At 43.4% G+C, this 24,014-nt stretch overlaps 1 protein-coding gene across 1 annotated transcript in view; it reads right to left on the reverse strand.

The window, feature by feature from the left end:
• The window catches only part of ldlrad3 (low density lipoprotein receptor class A domain containing 3), a 49,299-nt gene extending 47,551 nt beyond the window's left edge, over positions 1–1,748 (reverse strand). The window contains exon 1 of the mRNA XM_043706429.1: positions 1,736–1,748. Coding sequence (XP_043562364.1) covers positions 1,736–1,748 — 13 coding nt within the window. The remainder of the gene's footprint in view (positions 1–1,735) is intronic.
• Between the last annotated feature and the right edge of the window lie 22,266 nt (positions 1,749–24,014).

Raw genomic sequence — 24,014 nt, forward strand, 5'->3', positions numbered from 1 at the left:
CCCACTGCCAATTCATCAAACCTGCATCTTTGTACTGTGGGATAAACCAGAGCACCTGGAGGAAACCCACGCAGACACGGGGAGATCGTGCAAACTCCACAGAGACAGTCGCCCGAGGTTGGTTTCAAACCCAGGTGCCTGGTGCTGTGAGACAGCCGTGCTAACCACTGAGCCACCGTGCTGCCCAGAAACTTAGTAATCTAAGCATCAACAGAAGCTGAAAGAACATTGATGTAATAAAGGCCAAATTTAAACTGTATTTTTGCTGGGAATAAAATACAAATGGATCTTCGCAGATGAAGACAAGGTACTGTCTTCACAATGCAGTGAGAATATGTTTCAACTCATTAAATGCCAAATCTTCAACCCAGATTGATACAGCACGTCTCATGACTATATGACTCAGTACTTGAAACCTCAAGGGTTTCCACAATCTGATGCTATCACATATTCTGCCAGCATTATCCAATATTGTGTGACAGGATTCTGCGTAATTCCTGTCCACTCTAAAAAAGAGGTCAATAGCAAACAGGAAAATTTAATCCACACTAGGGGCTGTACTGAGTTCTATAATAATAGCTGATACTGAAACACATAGGAAATAGTGACAACAGGGTCTGGTGATGCAAGTACAGAATCGGGCTGCCTTAAATACCTCCCGTCATATCCTGGAATCTGAGATACTCACACAAGTGAGCATAGAGACTGGCCTCAGGTAGTTAGCATGTGCTCCTCATATCATGGCACCATTGAGGGACTCGGCTGAAAATTATTTGAGGAAACTGGAACTTCCAAATATTAAAGAATAATTAATTATGCAGTGATACAGGTTACCAGGAAAGTGCACATCCATTGTCAGAGGAAGGGTAGTTCTGCACAATTTAATTACCACGCACAGCAACCTTCACTCTCGACTCTCAATTACTATTCTCAAATTACCAATTCCAACTCTCATCTATTTAATTACTAATTACATTCCATACAGAGTTCAAACTAGACACACTATAAGAAGCAATTACAGACTCAACCCTCCCATCTATTCAAATTGAGACCCAGTTTCTTCCTTTATTCTCAATACACACCCAGCTCCGTCTATTCTAATTACAGACCACCTTCTCCCTCTATTCTAATTACAGACCACCTCCTCCCTCTATTCTAATTACAGACCCAGCTCCTCCCTCTATTCTAAATACAGACCCAGCTCCTCCCTTCATCCTAAATAAAAACCCACCTCCTCACTCTCTTCTAATTACCGACCCACCTCCTCCCTCTATTCGATTACAGACCCAGCTCCTCCCTCTATTCTAATTACAGACCCAGCTCCTCCCTCTATTCTAATTACAGACCCAGCTCCTCCCTCTATTCTAATTACAGACCCAGCTCCTCCCTCTATTCCAAATACAAACCCAGCTCCTCCCTCTATTCTAATTACAGACCCAGCTCCTCCCTCTATTCTAAATACAAACCCAGCGCCTCCCTCTATTCTAAATACAAACCCAGCGCCTCCCTCTATTCTAATTACCGACCCACCTCCTCCCTTTATTCTAAATACAAACCCAGCTCCTCCCTCTATTCTAATTACAGACCCACCTCCTCCCTTTATTCTAAATACAAATCCAGCTCCTCCCTCTATTCTAAATACAAACCCAGCTCCTCCCTTTACTCTAATTACAGACCGAGCTCTTCCCTGTATTCAAATTACAAAGCCAGTCCTTCCCTCTAATTACATACATACCCAGCTTCTCCATTTGTCGCAATTTCAAAGCCAGGTCCTCTCTCTATTCTAATTACAAATTCAGCTCTTCCATTTGTTCCAATTACAAACCCAGTTCTTCCCTCTATTCTAATTACAGACCGAGCCTCTCCCTCTGTTCCAATTACAAGCACAGTTCCTCCTTATATTCTAAGTTATTGCCCTGTCATAGGGTGTTGGTGCTGTTGATGTCATTTATCTACACTGGAAGTAAAAGCTGGAACCAACTCTGCCCACCATGACGACGAACAATTCCACTCAAGCTAAGGAACCCTGAAACCGCTCAGCATCCTGCTCAGTAGCCCATTTTCAACCTCTCTCGCTGCACTGCTAACCCTAAACTTAAATGACTCTTATCCACTTTCTGCCTTACTCTCACACGTCCAGGGATGGGAGACAGTGAAGCAGTGCGCTGGTGACCAACATGGAGCAAATTGCAATTCCAGGATTTAACAGCACACATTTTATAGTTCCTGTTCTTTGTTGCAACGACTGTAGTGGCCTGAGCCATTCCCTGCAGTTATGGTGGCAACAAGTGCAATTATTTAAGTACAGGCCTTGCTTCACTGTTGTCTCTCCACAGCGAGGCAGTGTTAATGTCAATGGACTGGTAATTCAGAACCCCAGGCCAATATTCAGTATTCCGGTCAATATTCAAATCCCATCATTGGAAAAAGGTGAAATCTGAGTTAAACACTTGAGTTATGGTGATCGTGTGTCAATTGTGAAACCAAATTTCAAAATCTAACTGGTTAAGGGCAAGAAATTTGCCATCTTTACCAAACATAGGATATATCCCAAGGCCTGATGGGATCTGTCCCGGGATACTGAAGGAGGCAAGGGAAGAGATGGCTGGAGCCTTGACAGAGATCTTTGTACCCCCTTTAGCCTCAGGCAAGGTCCCAGAAGGCTGGAGAATAGACAGTGTTGTTCCTTTGTTAGAGAAGGGCAACAGAGATATTCCAGGAAATTATCAGCTTGTGAGCCTTGCATCAGTGGTAGGGAAATTATTGGAGAAGACTCTTAGGGACAAGATTTACTCGCATTTAGAAAAGAATGGACTTAGTAAGGATAGCCAGCATAAGAACATCAGAACGAGGAGCAGGAGTAGGCTGTCCGGCCCTCCAGGCCTGTCCACCATTCAATAAAATCATGGCTAATCTGTTTGTGGCCTCAGCTCCACTTAGCCGCGTTTTCACCATATCCCTTAGTTCCTTTATCTTTCAAAACCATATCTACCTTATCTTTAAAAGTGATTACTGAAGTAGTGTCAAATACTTCCTGAGCAAGGAATTGTACAGACTAACAACCCACTGGGTGAAGAAGTTCCTTCTCAGTTCAGTCCTAAATCTGCTCCCTCTAACTTTGAGGCCATGCTCTCTTGTCCTAGTTTCATCTACCAGTGGAATCATCATATCTATTTCTATTTTATCGATTCCCTTCATAATTTTATATGTTTCTATAAGATCCTGCCTCTTTCTTCTGAATTCCAATGAGTATAATTCCAGTCTACTCAGTCTCTTCTCATAAACCAACCCCCTCAACTCCGGAATCAACCTGGTGAACCTCCTCTGAATCCCTTCCAGTGCCAGTCCATCCTTTCTCAAGTTAAGGAGACCAAATTTGCACACAGTATTCCAGATGTGGCCTCACCAGCGCCTTATACAGCTGTTACATAACTTCTCTGCTTTTAAACTCAACCCCTTTCGCAATGAAGGACAAAATTCCATTTGCCTTTCTAATTACTTGTTGCACCTGCAGACCAACCTTCTGTGATTCAGGCACGAGGACACCCAGGTCCCTCTGCAAATCAACATGCTGCAACTTTTTATCCATTCAAGTAATAATCTACTTTGCTGTTACTTCTACCAAAATGTATGACTTCACATTTACCAACATTACATTCCATCTGCCAAACCTTTCCCCACTCACTCAATGTATAAATGTTCCTCTACAAAGTTTCACAGTCCTCTGCACACTTTGCTCTGCCACTCATCTGAGTGTCATCAGCAAATTTTGACATTGTATACATGGTCCCCAACTCCACATTATCTATATGGGTGGGTGGCACGGTGGTTAGCACTGTTGCCTCACAGCACCTGAGATCCGGGTTCAATTCCCGCCTCAGGCGACTGACTGTGTGGAGTTTGCACATTCTCCCCGTGTCTGCGTGTGTTTCCTCCGGGTGCTCCGGTTTCCTCCCACAGTCCAAAGATGTGCAGGTCAGGTGAATTGGCCATGCTAAATTGCCCGTAGTGTTAGGTAAGGGTAAATGTAGCGGCATGAGTGGGTTGTACTTCGGCGGGTCGGTGTGGACCTTTTGGGCCGAAGGGCCTGTTTCCACGCTGTAATGTAATCTAATCTATATAAATTGTAAATATTGTGGATCCAACATCGATTCCTGAAGCACATCACCAGTCACTGATTGCTTACCAGAACAGCATTCATTTATCCCCACTCTTTGCTTCCTGTCAGTCAACCAGTCCTCCATCCACACTAATACTCTATCCCTAATACCATGCATCCTTATCTTAGGCAGCAGCCTCTTGTACAGCACCTTGTCAAAGGTCTTTTGGAGATCTAGGTACACCACATTCACAGGGTTCCCATTGTCCACCTTACTTGAAATGTCTTCATAGAATTCAAAAGATTTGTGAAGCATGACCTGCCCTTCATGAACCCACGCTGCATCTATACAATGGGACAATTTCTTTCGAGATGCTCTACTATTTCTTCCTTGATAATAGACTCAAGAATCTTCCCCACTACAGAGGTTAAGCTCACTGGTCTATAATTCACCATCTTTTGTCTACTTCCCTTTTTAAACACTGGCATCACATTTGCTATTTTCCAATCTGCTGGGACTGCCTCAGAGTCCAGTGAATTTTGGAAAATTATCACCAGTCCACCTGCTATTTCTCCCGCCATCTCTTTCGTACCCTGGGATGCATTCCATCAGGGCCAGGATACTTATCTATCCTTAGCTCCATTACCTTACCCAACATGGGTTCTTCCATAATAATAATTGTCCTCACCTACCTTTGTCTCTTTGTCACTTACTGGCATGTTATTAGTATCCTCCACTGTCAAGACTGATGCAAAATACCTGTTCAATGCCTCAGCCATTTCATCATCTCCGATAACTAACTGCCCCTTCTCAGCCTCTAAAGGACCAACATTTACTTTAGCCACTCTTTTTCGTTTTATATATTTATAGAAACGTTTGCTATCTGTCTTTATATCCTGTGCTAGTTTTTCCCCCATACTCTATCTTACTTTTCTTTATAGCTCTTTTTGTGGCTTTCCGTTGACCTTTAAAGTTTTCCCAATCCAACATTTACTTTAGCCACTCTTTTTCGTTTTATATATTTATAGAAAAGTTTGCTATCTGTCTTTATATCCTGTGCTAGTTTTCCCCCATACTCTACCTTACTTTTCTTTATAGCTCTTTTTGTGGCTTTCGGTTGACCTTTAAAGTTTTCCCAATCTTCTAGATTCCTGCTGTTTTGGGCCACTTTGTATGCCTTATCTTTCAGCCTGCCTTATTTCCTTAGACACCCATGGCGAGATTACCCCTCCTCTTTTAGTCCTTCCTTCTCACTGGAATAGACTTTTGTGAAGCACTTTAAAAATCACCTTCGAGGGTCTTCCACCGCTCGTTAACTGACACCATAAAGTCTCTGTTTCCAGTCTACATTAGGCAGGTCCTCACTCATTCTATCACAGCCCCCTTATTCAAGGACCTGATTTTGGATTTTACCTTCCCACTATCTAGTTGTATTTTAAATTCAACCATACTGTGATCACTCCTTCCAAGAGGATCCCTGACTATAAGGTCATTAATTATTCCTGTCTCATTGCACAGGACCAGATCTAGGATAGCTTGCTCCCTCGTTGGTTCCATTATATACTGTTCAAGAAAACTATCACGGATACACTCAACAAACTCCTCCTCAAGGCTACCCTGACCAAGCTGGTTTGACCAATCTACGTGCAGAGTAAAATCCCCCGTGATAATAGCCGTACCATTTTTGCAATCATTAGTTATTTCCTTGTTTATTGCACGCCACAATGTGATGTTATTATTTGGTGGTCTATAGACTATGCTTATCAGTGACTTTTTCTTCTTGGAATCCCTAATTTCCACCCAAATGGATTCGATCTCATGCTCCATAGAACCGATATCATCTCTCAGCACTGCCCTGATGTTGTCCTTGAATATCAGAGATACACCACCTCCCTTGCATTCCTGTCTGTCCTTTTGAGTAATCTGGTACCCCTGGATATTTAATTCCCAGTCATGACCATTCTGCACCATGTCTCTGTGATGGATACCAAATCATATTCATTCACGATGATTTGTGCCGTTAACTCATCAACCTTGTTATGAATGCCAAGAGCATTCAGGTTAAGTGCCTTTATGCTAGCTTTCTTAACATCACAATTCACAACATCTCTAATATCTCCTGAGTTATATTTCATTTTTGCTTCTTTTGTAATCTACCTTGAACCTAAACCCTCCTGCAGACATGCTAATCTGCTGCTTACCTTTTCATTTATCACCATACTTCCTGTTGCTTTCCCTTTCCTTTCCCCCTGACTCACATGTAGGAAGTCCTGGTGACCACCCGATTTATCCTTTTCACTAGAACACTGGTTCCAGATCAGTGGAGACCGTCTCATCAGTACAGATCCCCCCGGTTCCAAAACTGATGCCAATGCCCCATGAAATGGAACCCCTCTTTCCCACACCAATCCCTTAGCCATGTGTTTACTTCCCTAATTTTTTTGTCCCTATCCCAATTAGCACGTGGCTTGGGCATGGCTTTGTATGTATAAGTCTTGTCTCACAAATGTTAAGAAAGTGATGAAAATCATTGATGAGGGTAGGGCAGTGGATGTTGTCTACATGGACTTTATTAAAGTATTTGACAAAGTCCCTCATGGTCGGTTGGTGCAGTAGATTAAGTCACATGGAATCCACTGTAAGTTGGATACAAAATTGAGTTGGTTATAGAAGACAGAAGATAATTGTAGGGGGGCGTTTTTCTGACTGGAGGTCTGTGCCTAGTGGTGTTCCGCAAGGATCAGTGCTGGGACCACTGATGTTTGTAATCTGTGTATAAACAATTTGGAGGATAATGTAGATGGTCTGATTAGGAAGTTTGCAGACAAAACAAAATTGATGCTGTTATGCATAGTGAGGAATGTTGTCAAGGATACATAGATCAGCTGGAAAACTGGGTGGAGAAGTGGTAGATGGAGTTTAATCCAGATAAGTGTCAGCATTTTGGGAGGTTAAATGAAAGAGGAAAGTATGTAGTAAATGGCAGGACCCTTAGGAGGATTGATATACAGAGGGATGTTGGGGTTCAAGACCAAATCTTCCTGAAAGTAGCAACACAAGTGGATAGGGTGGTAAAGGTACTATACGGCATGCTTAGCTTTATAGGTTAAAGCATTTAATATGAAAATTGGCAAATTATGTTGTAGCGTATAAACTGTCATTAGGCCATATTTGGAATATTGTGTGCTGTTCTGATTGCCTCACTGCAGGAAGGGTATGGAGAGGGTGAAAAAGAGGTTTACCAGGAGGTTTGCCTGGATTGGAGTGTATAAGCTATAAGGAGAGGTTGGACGAACTTGGATAGTTTTTGCTAGAGCGTTGGAGGCTGACAGGCGACCAGATAGATGTATATAAAATTATGAGAGGCATGGATATGCAGAGTCTGTTTCCCAAGGTGGAAATACTAGGGGGCATAGGTTTAAGGTGAGAGGGGGAGGGGGAGGGGGAGTTTAAAGATGTGTGAGGCAGGCTTTTTTACACAGAGGGTAGTAGGTGCCTAAGAGCGCTAGGAAGGTGGTAGAAGCAGACAATAGCAACTTTTATGATGCATTTAGATAGCCACGTGAAGAGGCAGGAAATAGAGAGATATGGACCATGTGTAGGTAGATGGGATTAGCTTGGAATGACATCTGGGTTGGCACAGATCTGGTTCACTGAAGGGCTTGTTCTTTGCTGTACTGTTCTATGTCAATGCTACAGAACTTTCTCCAGCAGCATCAATTAACCCAGAGAATGCTATCCCTGAGATGGACAGGAGCTACAACAACATGAGGATACTTCAGATCCAAGCTCTGTCTCACGTGACATCATTCTGAAGTGGGAGAGGAGGAACAAGGTCCACTTTCCATTGGAAAATGGTGAAAAGTAATGATATCATCCACTGGCTGTGCTGCAGCACCTTACATTGGTATCGACATTCTCAGTCTTCACTGGAGAGAAAATTAAAATTAATTGTATTTTTCAGTTTCTCAAAATTCTATACACAAGGCTGTTTAAAAAAAAACACGCAGGATCTTATGCTTCATAAACAGAACAAGAAAGTTTGAAAACAACAAAGTTTTAAGAGGAAACCCGAAATCAGGTGAAGAGTCATAGCAGATGTGAAATGTTAACTCTGTTTTTCTCTCTCCACAGATGCTGCCAGACCTACTCAGTTTCTCCAGCACTTCCTATTTTATTTCAGATCTGCAGCATCTGCAATATTTTGTTTTTATGAGATGGGGCCACGGTCTCAGGGGATAGAGTTGGCCACGTTGGTCTGAGACAAGGAAAGGGCAGTGAACATCTGTGGGATTCTCGACTATAAAGAGGCCGTAGAGGCTAAGTTGCTAAATATATTTGAGAAATAAATGGATTTCTAGAGGCTGAAGGCATCAAGGGGAATGGGGAGATGGAATACAGTGGCGAGATGGAGGATCGGTCATGATTATGTTGAATGGCGGAGCGAGCTCAATGGGCCAAATGGCCTTTTCCTACTTTCTATGAGAACTCTCTTGTCTGCCAATTGGTTATGATCTGAAATGGACTGTATGGGAGAGAATTCAATAACCTCTATCAAGGGGGAGCTGTGTAGGTGCGTTGAAACAGAACTGAACAAAGTTAGCACATGAACAACGAATAAGCAGCGCTCTGCAGCAATCAGGGCCTGAAACCTTGCGAGCGGTGGTGAAACCGACGGGAGGTCAGCAGCAGCTGGCAAACACAGGCGGCTCTTAGCCCAGCACAGAAAGAGTAAACCCTCTTGGGAAAACCCAGCTCGGATCGTCTGCAGGCCCTGTCTAAAGAAAGGACTGTAATGTTTGACATTTTTAATTTTATTTCTCTACTTTCAAAGTAAGAAGACTGTAGTGCTGAACTTTTTGACTTATTTCTTTATTTTCTACTTCTGTAACTAAGACTTTGTACCAGGGTACCTTTGCACCTAAGATAGTGTTGTGTGTGGCGATGTTGCAAACTTTTTACTGTGCTCCTGTACTTGAGTACACGTGACAATAAAACCAAAGAGAAAATTACTGAATGGGCCCCCTTTAATTCTATGATGAGAGGACATTGAACTGAAGGGAGTCTTTAGCTTGTTGTTATCATTCCTCTGTGTTAAGACATGCAGGATTCAAGCTTCACCGATGAAACATGCCAACCCAGGAGAGCTCTGCGATCACATTTACACATTGTCGGGGTTTCCATTTCCGTCCGGACACATAGTTCGGGTGTCGCCACAGAATTGGCTTTATACCTCTTCCAAGACCGCCTTCCTGGACAACGTTTCTTACTTCACACGCCTTTCATTCAAATTTCCAATTCCAGCTCTGATCTGCTCCTTTTATTTTTAACCTTCTCCCAACCTACGGAAAGCAGCGCAAACTCTTCAACAGTTCCCTTTGCTTTGGCCGCGAGTAGATTAAAACTTACTTCTCTCATTTGAGCTCCCAAATGTCAGTCACAATCAGTGGTAAGATCAGGATGTGCTACAGAAAACATAGACAGTATATTTCATAAAAACTTCATCAATGTGGATATTTTCAGGCATGATTATATACACTTTGCGTATCGAATGCAGAGGTGAGAGGGTTGAGATTGGGATCATTACAGTGCTGTCATTCAATGCTATTTTCATTGATATATATGCCAGCTTACCAATTGATACTTTATTCATTACAAGGATGAGGGCCACACTGGCTGGGCCAGCATTTATTGTCCATCCCTAATTGCCCAGAGTTAGAGTCAATCACATTGCTGTGGGTCTGGAGTCACAAGGATGGCAGTTGCCTTCCCTGAAGGACATTAGTGAACCAGATGGATTAGATTAGATTACTTACAGTGTGGAAACTGGCCCTTCGGCCCAACAAGTCCACACCGACCCGCCGAAGCGAAACCCACCCAGACCCATTCCCCTACATTTACCTCTTCACCTAACACTACGGCAATTTAGCATGGCCAATTCACCTAACCTGCACATTTTTGGATTGTGGGAGGAAACCGGAGCATCCGGAGGAAACCCACGCAGACACGGGGAGAATGTGCAAACTCCACACAGAGAGTCGCCAGAGGCGGGAATTGAACCCGGGTCTCTGGCGTTGTGAGGCAGCAGTGCTAACCACTGTGCCACCGTGCCGCCCATTGGATTTTGCCAATGATCAGCAATAGATTTCATGGTCATTGGTAGACTCTCAATTCCAGATCTTTATTGAGTTCAAATTCCACCATCTGCCATGGTAGGATTCGAACTTGGCTCTCAAGAACATTACCTGGGTCTCTAGATTAACGTCCAGTGACAATACCGCTAGACCGTCGCCTCCCTAACTAATATAAGAAGGGGACATGACAGCATAGTATTGACGGCACTAAAGTAGCAATCTCGAGGCTTAAACTATGTTCCGATAACAAATATTCAAATTGCACCAAGATAATTGGTGAGATTTGAATATAATAAATAAAGTCTAGAACTGAAAGCTAGTCTCAGTAATGGTGGTTCACTAAAGCTGTTGGGGAAGGATATCTGTTGTTCTGATCTGGACTGACCTTAGTCCCACAGAAATATGGTTGGCTCTTACCTGCTCTTTCCAATCATTTCAAGGAATGCAGGCAGGTGGGACTAGTTTAGTTTGGGAACATGGACTGGTTAAATCGAAGGGTCCGTTTCCATGTTGTATGACTCTATGACTCTCCATTTCTATAAAGGTTCCAGCGATTGTTCAGAGCAATGTTTGAGTTGGAAGAAAGTACTTGTTTATTAAACACCTCACTGGAACATTTTAAAGAGGTGAACGAAACCAGTTTATTTTCAATCTGCTGAACAATAGGTCTTTGGCTCTAAGAAGGCCTGCACTATGTTCATAGTGTGCACTGGCACTTGCTTCAGCTCCCAGCAGGACCTCAGCCAACTCCTCTCCCCCCCACACCCGCCAGTCTAAGCGTCGAAGAATGAGGTGGGTGGGGGGTGGCGAGGGTGTCTCTGACAGCAACCTATAAAATTTGAACAGGATTAGGCAGGGTAAACACAGGAAGGATGTTCCCAATGACCGGGGAGTCCAGAACCAGGGGTCACAGTCTAAGGATATGTGAGAGGCCATTTAGGATTGAGATGAGGAGCAACTTCTTCACCCAGAGGGTGGTGAACCTTTGGAATTCCCAGCGACAGGTAGCAGTTGAGGCCAAAACATTGGAAGTTTTCAAAAAGGAGTTGGATGTATTTCTTAACGGATTGCAGGGTATGGAGACAAAGCAGGTACAGGGGACTAAATTGGATGATCAGCCATGCTGATATTGAATGGCAGAACACACTCAAAGGGCTGAGTGGTCTCCTCCTGCTCCTATTTATTATGTGGCTAAGTTTCTTGGTGGGCAACTCTATCACATGGCCCATCTCTGTCCCTGGCTCAAGCCTTCTGCTTTTAAACACTGAGGAGAAAGTGAGGTCTGCAGATGCTGGAGATCAAAGTTGAAACTTTATTGCTGGAACAGCACAGCAGGTCAGGCAGCATCCAGGGAACAGGAGATTCGACGTCTCGGGCACAGGCCCTTCTTCTTTCCTGAAGAAGGGCCTGTGCCCGAAACGTCGAATCTCTTGTTCCCTGGATGCTGCCTGACCTGCTGTGCTGTTCCAGCAATAAAGTTTCAACATTTTAAACACTGATCCATGCTTTTCGTAATCTCCAGATCTGACCATTCCAAAGGAATCCTAGCCAACCTTTTGTCCTCAATGCTCCATGAAGATGAATCAATGCAAGCCTCTGCTTTCCGCATCCAATCTTCCATTAAGTCCCACTCATATATCATCCCTGTGCTCACGGATTTCCATTAGGAGTGACGCCCTAAATTTATAATGTTCACCCTCATGTCCAAATCCCTCCTGTGGACTTGCCTTGCTCAACCACCGCAATCTCCTCCGTGCCCCACATCCCTCGATGAACTCTTGTGCTCCTTCAATTCTGACCTCTTTTGTAAACCTCCCCATTCCATGTGCATTTCCCATTCCATGGTGGTCCAGCATGAGGCAATCTTTCAATTTCCCTCCTGAAACTTTGAAGCTCCTACACCTTTCAGATGTTCCTTAAAACCCATCATCCTATTAGAACACAGCAAAAGGGCGAGGGAATTCAGGCCATCAATATCGCAGTGCCAAGCAACTCGATCATGACTTATCTGAACCCTCAACTCCATTTACTCTATAACTTGATACCATAATCCACCAAAAACATCTTGAAGATTTAAACTGATCCCACATGGGGGATGTGGGGGGAACATATTCTGAGAGCAAAAACTCCCAATTTCTGCCATCTTGTTGGCTTCATGAGGTCACTGACATTGTCTTTACTCTTCTCTGGTTTTCTTCAAGATCCCTTCAGTCGATGTCTCAACATTCTCTCTCCGTCTGATTTTCCTTCTTCCTCTTCTGCTTTTATTGTCAACCTCCCCTTCAGTTTTCGGCAGAACAAGCTAATTGGAGGTGTGCAGTTTAATTTCCAATATCAATAATTGGCTGTTTTTTTCCTCTCTCTTCAATAGGATTTTTGATCCCTGAACATCTACTCTTGATCTAACCCACTTAACTGAGTTTGAGCTACCTTCATCCTGTCTATACTACAAGAGCTGTTATTATCCTCTCATCATCATTTCAGTGTTTAACTCTCTCATCCACAGCAACTCTCCACACTACTGATAATACCAGATTTTATTTTTAGCTTCATGCTGATGCTATTGGACTTCCTCCCATTGCTTACGTAAGAGACTGGTCGCATCTTTTGCATTAACTGACATTTCTTTCTTGGACGTAACTTTAGTTTTCATCATCAAGCCAAAGTTGAAACTATCCATTGAATCTCTCTCAGTTTTTCCAATCCTGACTTTTTGATTGCAATATAAAGCCATACTTTCCTTCTTTTACTTTCAATCCAAAGGCTTGCTCTGTCTTTCGACTAGGCCAGCCCTAGTTGCGATCTCTTCCTTTCTTAGACCATAAGAAATCAGAGTGAGAGTAGGTTGTTTGGCCCCATGACCCCGCTCCACCATTCATTTGGACCATGGCTATACATTAGGTGGATTAGCCTTGGGAAAAGCAGGGTGACAGGGACAGGATAGGGAGTTGAGTCTGGGTGAGATGCTTTTCAGAGAGTCAGTGTGGACTTGTTGGGTTGAATGGTTTGTTTGCACACTGTCAGGATTCTACAAATACTTAACCTATCAATATCTCTCTGTAAATTCTGTATCCTTCTCACAAACTGCCTTTCCCCCTATTTTGGTGTTGTCTACAAATTTGGCGACAGTACATTCACTTCCTTCCTCCAAGTCATTAACATGTACAGTATTGTTCTGGCTAGGTGCATGATGTTTAAACTGAATAACTGAGATTTCATTTGCAGTGATCTCCCAGGACACAGCTAGGTGTCTTTGCTAAGTGTTACTGCACCATCCTCTCCACCACAACATTAACTAATACCTTTCAGGTGCCTGACCCCTGTCCCTAACTGGAATTGGGTACCATGCTCTGATGACTCCTGAAACATTTCTATGCAGCTCAAAGATTAGCCATACAAAAAATTTCGGGGACACTAAAGTCTACAAGTGTCCTTCAGTCAGTATCATACTGCTCATTATTGAAAGCTTTGATAGAGTATACAAACATGGGCCAAAGTTGACTTTCCTGCTTGTTTTCACATTCATCTCCGAGATTTCGGGGGGGGGGGGCACAAATTCGAACTAGTCAGCCTATTCCCAAGAACGACACCAGTTTGCCCCTCTGCCACTTCTCTGTTCATACAGCAGGCAACTCTCTGCCGGATGATGTCCAGTTGTATTTCAGATGCATGACTGAGGACACGTCACATGAGATGTTTTGGATGGTTTCGTATGCCTGCTATTGTGGACATGGTGACCATCTCAGATAGAGTTTGCTCGCATTCACCATGCTATCGATATCACATTATAATCTCTTGCCGTGCATCTGCCACCACTTCACTTCGTGCTTTTTGTGCTTCTCCTATTTGATGTTGTCCTTCTGCTTTCCCATTTTCAACGCTCTTTACAACCAGCTAATGCTGCACAAAAGAGTGCCTTCAGTCTCACTCCTAAATGGCTCGGCTCGAATCCAGAAGCTGCCTCATCCTGGATTGAAGTGAGTCTCGATCAGGGCTTCTTTTCCAGGTCCCCGATTCACATGAGTGACAAGCCTCACTTTACCATGAGTTTAAATGCTACTCTTGCATTCGCCAGAGAGGGAGAAATAGTTTGCTTGAGGGAGGAGGGGTGTAAAAATAAATCCAGAATGCTTCCTCGGAACGTTCAGAGTCAATATATCGTGCTCAGTGATTTCATACCCTTCATGTGCCTGAAGCATCAGTCCAAGAGTCTCCATTTGCCTGTGGCATAGGGCTGGGATTTTCATATAGACATTGGAGACAGCAGGTTTGAAGGGCCAAATGGCCTCCTCTGCTCCTAATTTGTTATTTTGTATGTGGAAAAGAGTGACAGAACTTGCATTTATATAACACCTTGCACAACGTCAGGATATATCCAAGCACTTTACACCTTATGAAGCACTTATTGTAGTGCAGTCCCTGCTCCCAGCTCACAACCCGATCCTAGGCCTTTCACACAGATTTGATCGCTGTGGCCCCAAGAAAGAAAGTGCTCGGTTTCCTTTTGTCATATGAAGCCAACTTCCTTTCCCTGATTTGAAGATCCATTCATGTTGCTGACTCAGGATATGTATGTGTGTGGGTGTACATTGGCATATGACAGTGTATATGTGTCTGAGTGTGTATATGTGTGAGTGTGTGTGTATGTATGTGTGTGTCTCTGAGTGTGTCTGTGTGATTGTGTATGTGTGTGAGATGGTGTGTGTGCTTGTGTGCATGTGAGAAAGAGAGAGTGTGTATGTATGTGAGAGAGTGTATGTGTATGAATGTGTGTGTGGCTGAGTCTGTATCTGAGAAAGAGATAGTGTGTATGTGTGAGAGAGAGTGCATGTGTGTGTGAATATGTATGAGAGAGAGTGCGTGTGTCTGAGTGTATATGTGTGTGAGTATGCGTGTGCCTCAGTGTGTGTGTGTGTGTGTGTGTGTGTGAGAGAGAGAGAGAGAGAGACTGTGTGTGTGTACGTGTGACTTGAGTGTGTATGTTCGCTATACGTTCATCATGGGAGAATGGCATGCCAGCCAAGCATAACCCTGCCCTTGCCCAGGTCTCTATAGCAGGAACCTCAGCCAATTACATCATCCTATGGCACTGTGGTCAGTTTAACTGAGATTTTCATTTGTGTAGAGAAGCAGGACTGTCATTGACCTCAGGGAATCAGAGCTTAGGGGGATTTGAGCCAAGTTTGTTTTTAAATGATACAGGAATGAAACAGTGTAGTTATGTTGTGAAATGGATTGGAGACCAATCTACAAAATCAATAAAGGTTTTGATTTGACGCCACAACGTGTTTTTTTTCAGAATATCCACTCCCTTGAGAGCAAGTTGCCAAATGACCGACACATTGTATACCAACCTGGAAGAGTTATGGAGGGCAGATTATGAGTTTGACAGGACTGTGAGGAATTACAGGTCACTGAAGTCTCCTGGAAGCTCGCTTGATTGCCTTAGAGAATCGGATGCAATTTCCAAGTGTTTTCCTGATGAATTTATCAAGGAGATTTTACACCTATCTCAGGAGCTGGAGTGGTTACTGTTAACTGAATGAAGCATCATTTGACGGTCTTTATCTTTGTCTCCTTTTGATTATTTATCAACAGCCAATCCACCCAATATGAGTCCATGCAGCACAGCCTGGGCATTAAATCATCTCAGACAGTACAGCTCACCAGCATACAGGAAATCTACAGGGCTGCCATTTGTGGAGATATCATACCGGTTCGGGTGGTGTGAGTTGGTCTGCATGGAAGTTCATCTCACTACAGGGATGGAAAACACTCACCTGCCGCTTCTCCCTAGACCTTATCCTACAAATAGGACATAGACACCTGAAAGGTATGTCATTGGTGAGAGGTGGGAATGTGGAGTAATCAGGTCAGCTACGCTCTTATTGAATGGAGGAGCAGGCCGGAGGGGCCGAATGGCCCACTCCAAACTCATATGTTCACATACAAAGGGCCTTGGGAAATATGGGCTTTACTCAGAGGAGCCTTGAGGAGCTCGGGTTTTGCTCGGCATTACCTTGAAGGCAATAAATTGAGGAAATAAATCACCCTGTCATGTCTTTTCGAGACTAGATGAATTGCCCAAAAGGCCTGTCACATCTCTGAGAGTAGCCAATTACTAAAATACTGTCTTCGGCACACCAGTCCTCTGGATGCCATTTATAGTCACTGCCAACCCTGAGCTACTCATTACAGGCTGTCGCCAGGAATCTCAACGCCGATAATGAGCACATTATGCTTGAACAAAATGCAGTTGCCTCAATAATAGAGTCTGGGTTACTGCAGATCCATATACCACACATTAATCATCAACCATTGAAAAACGGTGCTGCAGAATATAAAGTGTCAAGGGGCAAACTGCATTCCTTTACATGGCTCCAATGACCAGTTCACAACTAATTGATGATGGCCATAGTTAAAACTGTGTTAGTGAGTCTTAAGGCTGTGAAGTAATTAAATGCGCCACCCAGCTCATTTATCAGCAACTTTGTGGCTATATCCTGCCATACCCTTCCACAGCAGGGAGTTTGAGATTTTTTTTTTCATAGTTACCCACATCTTTCAATGGCCCTTGGTTAGCCATCTCCTTAGACAGAGTCACTCTGAACATGAGTCCAAACCTGGGATAGAGTCGAGAGTTGTGCTGGAAAAGCACAGCAGGTCAGGCAGCATCTGAGGAGCAGGAGAGTTATCAGGAATAATGAAGGGCTTATGCCCGAAACGTCGACTCTTGCTCCTCGGATGCTGCCTGACCTGCTCTGCTTTTCCAGCACCACACTCTAGACTCTGATGTCCAGCATGTGCAGTCCTCACTTTCTCTCAAACCTGGGATAGGGCTAGGGATTACGAGTTGCCATTTGTATGGAGTCCCTCTTCATTCAGTAGGGTCTAGATTGTTCACTATGTGCAGTCCTTAGTCATTCAGTAGAGTATTGGATACTATTAGGGTATATATGTACATATATATATTCTTTGTAACAGCTTTTTAAAGGAACAAAGCAAAATTGTTAATGCAAGAACTACAGGAAGCATAGGTAAATATACCTTTTAATATATGTAAAAGTTAAAGTTTGGTCACCTTGTTATAGGAAAGAGATTATTAAGTTGCAGAAGGTTCAGAAGAGATTTAACAGGATGCTGCCAGGAAATGGAGGGTTCGGGTTATAAGGAGAGGCCGGATAGGCTGGGACATTTTTCACTGGAGCTTTCACTGAGAGATGACCTTTTAGATGTCTATAAAGACATGAGGGATGTAGCTAAGGTGAATGGGAAAGGTCTTTTCCCTAAGGTGGGGGAGTTCAAAATTAGGGGTCACATTTTTAAGTGAGAGGAAAATGATTTAAAAAGGGCAGCAGGGGCAAATCTTTTACACAGGTTTGCATGTGGAATGAACTGCCAGAGGAAGTAGTGAATGCAGGTATAATTACAACATTTAAGAGACATTTGGATAAGTACATGAATAGGAAAGGGTTGGAGGGATATGAGCCAAATGCAGGTAGGTGCAACTAGTTTAGTTTTGGAACATGGTTGGCATAGACCGAAGGGTCTGTTTCCATGCTGTATGACTGTGACTCTAAATGAGTAGTGTGTGTTTCTGGATGTTATATTTTAAGAATGCAGGAAGCAGGAGTTTAACATTTTAAATATGTTACCTTTACCATTTGCATGGAAAGGTATTCCAGAAGATGTGTGTAGCATGGTTGACACCAATTCTGAGGGTTATATTTTTAGACAATGAAACTGGACCTAATAAGGTTGCTATGTTCGAGGACCTGTTCACAGACTGAAATGTTGCAGAGGTTGAACAATCATAGCTAAAATTGCAAGGAAGTGATTTGTAAAAGCCTCATGTGACTACATATACAAACTAATTTGACAATGAAGGGGTTCAACCTCTTGCTGCTTGTCATTTTGAGAGGAGCTGAAACCAGTCCAGTGTCTCCAAACGTGTTGGCGTAATCAGCTGTTTAATTATTCATCGGAGGTTATCCTAAAATCTGCTGCTCACCACAAGTCATCTTCACCCCTCCCCCTCAGTGATTGTTGCCCTCCATTAGCTTCCAGTCAAATGACAATACAATTTTTAAATCATCATCTTGGTTTCCAAGTCTTTCATTGACCTGGCTGCTCCTTATCTCTTTAACCTTCTCTCACCCCCCCCCCCCCGCGAAGGTATTTACATTTACCCAGTTCCAGCCTCTTGAACATCCCCAATCTGAATCCCTCCACCTTCAGAGCTATGTATTCAGCTGCCAAGTCCTTAAGCTCAAGAATTCCTCCCTTAAACATTTCTAGTACTCTGACCTCTTCATTTTTTAAGGCACTCCTTAAAGCCTGAATATTGTTTGATGTCTCTGAGTGTCCAATTTTGCTTCATAATGCACCTTTACCAGCTGCGCAGGAAGGTATTTTGACAAGTAAGCCCATTATAGAAAGTGGCTGATCACTGTTACTATAAATCTAAATTATTTATGGCTCTTATAGTGCAGGGGTAGTGTCCCTACCTCTGAGTCAGGAGATTCTGGTACAAATGCCACCAGCTCCAGAGATGTGTCATAGCAACTCTGAACAGGGTGGTTAGAAAATATCTAAGTTGTTGCTAACTTTACAAATACAGGGCCAATTAAGTTTATGTGCACACCCTAGTTGCCATTAGGGCAGTTGATAGTAATCGAAGAAAAATTATAGATACATATCTTTTAGTTCTCAATTCATTCGTGGGATGCAGGTGTGAGTGACTAGCCCAGCATGTGCAGCCTGAGGGCAGTTCAGAGTCAACCACATTTCTACGGGTCTGGAGTCACAGATAGGCCAGACCAGGTAAGGTAAAAAGAAGGGTTACACCTGAAACATTGACTTCTCCACTCCCTGATGCTGCCTGCCTTGCTGTGCTCTTCCAGTCTCCTGCTTGTCTAGACTGGGTAAGGATAGCAGATTTCCTCCCCTAAAGGACATTAGTGAACCAGAAGTTGTTTTTTTAATGACAATTTGCGATGTTACTTGGTTTCTTCAGGCTAGCTTTTATTTAAGAACCAACTACATAATAAAGGGCCATTTGGTGCAGTGGTATTGTCCTTGCCTTTAGGCTAGAGGGTCCAGGTTCTCACCAGCCCCAAAGGTATGTCATAACATGTCCAAATAGGTTGATTAAATCTAAGTATAGGAACAGGATTCCAACAGAGAGTCTGTTGGAGTGAAAAGCTGTCTGCTCGTTTTCTGCACGGACTATCACAAGTAGACATTTCCGGAAGATACACTGGGTCAGGCTTTATCCTTCGCAAGATACATGGTTATCAGAGTAACAGTTATAGCATGTATCAGCACAGGGCTGATAGCCTTATGTTTACTGCATATTAATTCAGTGTATATTTAGGTTTATAGGCAACTTTGGCGATGTGTATAACATGAATGTAAAATATTGAACGAACATTTCATGAGATAATAATAAAATGAAAACTTACCAATTACTCACTTTGAACAAAGTAAGTGCTTATTCACAGGATACCTTTACCCACTGAGTGCAGTACGTATACATTCAGCAGGGTAAGAGTTACAAACTATATGCAGTACATAATGATTCAGCAGGGTAAGGGTTACACAGTGTGCAGTACCTATAGATTCAGCAAGGTAAGGGTTACACGGTGAGCAGTACCTATAGATTCAGCAGGGTAAGGGTTACACAGTGAGCAGTACCTATAGATTCAGCAGGGTAAGGGTTACACAGTGAGGAATACCTATAGATTCAGCAAGGTAAGGGTTACACAGTGAGGAATACCTATAGATTTAGCAGGGTAAGGATTACTCAGTGAGCAATACCTATAGATTCAGCAGGGTAAGGGTTACACAGTGAGCAGTACCTATAGAGTCAGCAAGGTAAGGATTACACAGTGAGGAGTACCTATAGATTCAGCAGGGTAAGGGTTACACAGTGAGCAGTACCTATAGATTCAGCAGGGTAAGGGTTACACAGTGAGGAATACCTATAGATTCAGCAGGGTAAGGGTTACAAACAGTGTGCAGTACCTATAGATTCAGCAGGGTAAGGGTTACTCAGTGAGCAGTACCTATAGATTCAGCAAGGTAAGGGTTACACAGTGAGGAGTACCTATAGATTCAGCAGGGTAAGGATTACACAGTGAGCAGTACCTATAGATTCAGCAGGGTAAGGGTTACACAGTGAGCAGTACCTATAGATTCTGCAAGGTAAGGGTTACACAATGTGCAGTACCTATAGATTCAGGAGGGTAAGGGTTACACAGTGAGCGGTACCTATAGATTCTGCAAGGTAAGGGTTACTCAGTGAGCAGTACCTATAGATTCAGCAGGGTAAGGGTTACACAGTGAGCAGTACCTATAGATTCAGCAAGGTAAGGATTACACAGTGTGCAGTACCTATAGATTCAGCAAGGTAAGGTTTACACAGTGTGCAGTACCTATAGATTCAGCAGGGTAAGGGTTACACAGTGAGCAGTACCTATAGATTCAGTAGGGTAAGGGTTACTCAGTGAGCAGTACCTATAGATTCAGCAGGGTAAGGGTTACACAGTGAGCAGTACCTATAGATTCAGCAAGGTAAGGGTTACACAGTGAGCAGTACCTATAGAGTCAGCAAGGTAAGAGTTACACAGTGAGGAGTACCTATAGATTCAGCAGGGTAAGGGTTACACAGTGAGCAGTACCTATAGATTCAGCAAGGTAAGGTTTACACAGTGTGCAGTACCTATAGATTCAGCAGGGTAAGGGTTACACAGTGAGCAATACCTATAGATTCAGCAGGGTAAGGGTTACACAGTGAGCAGTACCTATAGATTCAGCAAGGCAAGGGTTACACAGTGAGGAGTACCTATAGATTCAGCAGGGTAGGTTTACACAGTGTGCAGTACCTATAGATTCAGCAGGGTAAGGGTTACACAGTGAGCAGTACCTATAGATTCAGCAAGGCAAGGGTTACACAGTGAGGAGTACCTATAGGTTCAGCAGGGTAAGAGTTACACAGTGTGCAGTACCTATAGATTCAGCAGGGTAAGGGTTACACAGTGAGCAGTACCTATAGATTCAGCAGGGTAAGGGTTACAGAGTGAGCAGTACCTATAGTTTCAGGAGGGTAAGGGTACACAGTGAGCAGTACCTATAGATTCAGCAAGGTAAGGGTTACACAGTGAGCAGTACCTATAGATTCAGCAGGGTAAGGGTTACACAGTGAGGAGTACCTATAGATTCAGCAGGGTAGGTTTACACAGTGAGCAGTACCTATAGATTCTGCAAGGTAAGGGTTACACAATGTGCAGTACCTATAGATTCAGCAGGATAAGGGTTACACAGTGAGCAGTACCTATAGAGTCAGCAAGGTAAGGGTTACACAGTGAGGAGTACCTATAGATTCAGCAGAGTAAGGGTTACACAGTGTGCTGTACCTATAGATTCAGCAGGGTAAGGGTTACACAGTGAGGAGTACCTATAGATTCAGCATGGTAAGGGTTACACAGTGAGCAGTACCTATAGATTCAGCAGCGTAAGGGTTACACTGTGTACATTACATATAGATTCAGCAGAGTAAGGGTTACACAGTGTGCTGTACCTATAGATTCAGCAGGGTAAGGGCTGCACTGTGTGCAGTACCTATAGATTCAGCAGGGTAAGGGTTACACAGTGAGCAGTACCTATAGATTCAGCAGGGTAAGGGCTGCACTCTGTGCAGTACCTATAGATTCAGCAGGGTAAGGGTTACAGTATGTGCAGTACCTATAGATTCGGCATGATAAGGGTTACACCGTGTGCAGTACCTACAGATTCGGCATGATAAGGGTTACACCGTGTGCAGTACGTACAGATTCAGCAGGGTCAGGGTTACATTATGGGCAGTACCTATGCATTCCGCATGGTTAGCGTTACAATGTGCAGTACCTATAGATTCAGCAGGGTAAGGGTTACACAGTGTGCAGTACCTATAAATTCAGGAGGGTAAGTATTATACTGTGTGCAGTACCTATAGACGATTCAGCAGGGTAAGGGTTACTCAGAGAGTAGAATTTCATTAAAACTGAAGCTTTTTCATTATTTATTTGTTTATTTTTAATGTAGTGGTGGGATTTGGCAGCTCTGTTGATGTAAATTAGTTTTTATCGCAAAAGAGCAAGAACTTCTTGTACTGCATGCATTAACAGCCAAAGCACTCATTCTCACTGCTCAGCGGCACCTTGATTGGTGAGCCCAGTCCCTCCCATTGCTCACTTCCAGAATGGGATATGTGCCCGTTTAACTGCAGTGAATTCTGGACTCCCTCATTTTTTCAAGCCTGAGCAATATTAACCTCTTTCATCCCCACCATTGCTGACCCTTATCTCCTGAATCATTGCAGCTTGCCTTTTAATATTCTCAAACCTCTGCTGCTGTTCCAATAATTCAGCCTTCACCATTTTCCCCTTCACTTTCTCCTGTGTGACATCCCTTCAACACCTACATTTAAACATAATTTACAGAAACATAGACACCCTCAGAAACGCCAGTTCAAAACACAGATTTAGTTTTTACAACGAATCAAAAAATAATTATTTCCCACTAAATCTTATGTGTCGATTGTTTGTTCTCTGAAGAGTTTGTGAAAACATAGCACATGATTTTCACCGAGGTATCAAACATTGGGAGACAATTATCAAAACGACCCATTTGGCACCAGCAGCAAACACAGGAAGCTGCCTGCTAATGCGCAAACCGGACACTGACTTCCTGCATATCCAAATTGGGATGGACGCCATTGCTGTACCTGTCACATGCACAGTCATAATCGCCATTGTTAATTCTCAGAAGCACTGATTGGGATCCAGCCATTTCTGTTCTGGCGGGGGGGGGGGAAGAGTGATGGGGAAATGGAATGGATGAGGCCATCATGAATGAAATGCGCAGCTCCATGAAATAAGTGCCCTATTCCAACAGTGCAGCTACTGTTCAGGGTGAACGTTCACAAGATTAAACATAGAACATAAAGGACTATCAGAGGGTGTTCTGAGGTAACTACCTGAGCTAGCAGAGTTCAGAAAGCTCAGAGGATTAGGGGTCATCCAGGTAAGGTAACACCCTGGAGCCAGTTGTTCTTTGTAGAAGGATGTCTGAAAGTTTAGGATCTTCCATGATCTAATACACGTGGACTCACTCCTATTAAAACCCTCAAATGGTGGATATTTGCTTGGTTCAGACAGCCCGTCACTAATTACTGCTCTTCTACAATATGGACTGCATTGGTTTCTCAGCCAGATGACATTCTAATATTCTTTTCAAACAACAAAGGGCAGTCCCATTACTGAAGAGAGGAGAAGAAAGTGAGGACTGCAGATACTGGAGAGCCAGAGTCAAAAAGTGCAGCATTGGAAAAGCACAGCAGGTCAGGCAGCATCCGGGGAGTAGGAGAGCCGATGTTTCGGGCATAAGTCCTTTAGTGCTCATTACAGAACAGACAATGGAGAGGTAGTTGGAATCTTCCAAATCTGCAGAGTAGCTAACTGCTTCAGACTTATGGTGACATACTTACCGGGCAGACACACTGCTTGCTGTTTTACCTCTTCATGACTATAAGGTGAAACCCTCAGATGATGTCCCTTTCACTGAAAATTACTCTTTCTCAGATCCTTGCTGTGGTAGGATTCAAACTCCGGTTCAAGGAACAGCTGAGTCTCTGGATTAATAATCTAGCGATAATACAGTAGGCCAGCATCTCCTCTAGTAGGTTATACACACTGCTGTTGCTGAGCATCAGTGATGGAGGCTGTGAATGTTTGTGAAT

This window comes from Chiloscyllium plagiosum, chromosome 16, assembly GCF_004010195.1.
Source record: "Chiloscyllium plagiosum isolate BGI_BamShark_2017 chromosome 16, ASM401019v2, whole genome shotgun sequence".
In the NCBI taxonomy this organism is placed as follows: domain Eukaryota; kingdom Metazoa; phylum Chordata; class Chondrichthyes; order Orectolobiformes; family Hemiscylliidae; genus Chiloscyllium; species Chiloscyllium plagiosum.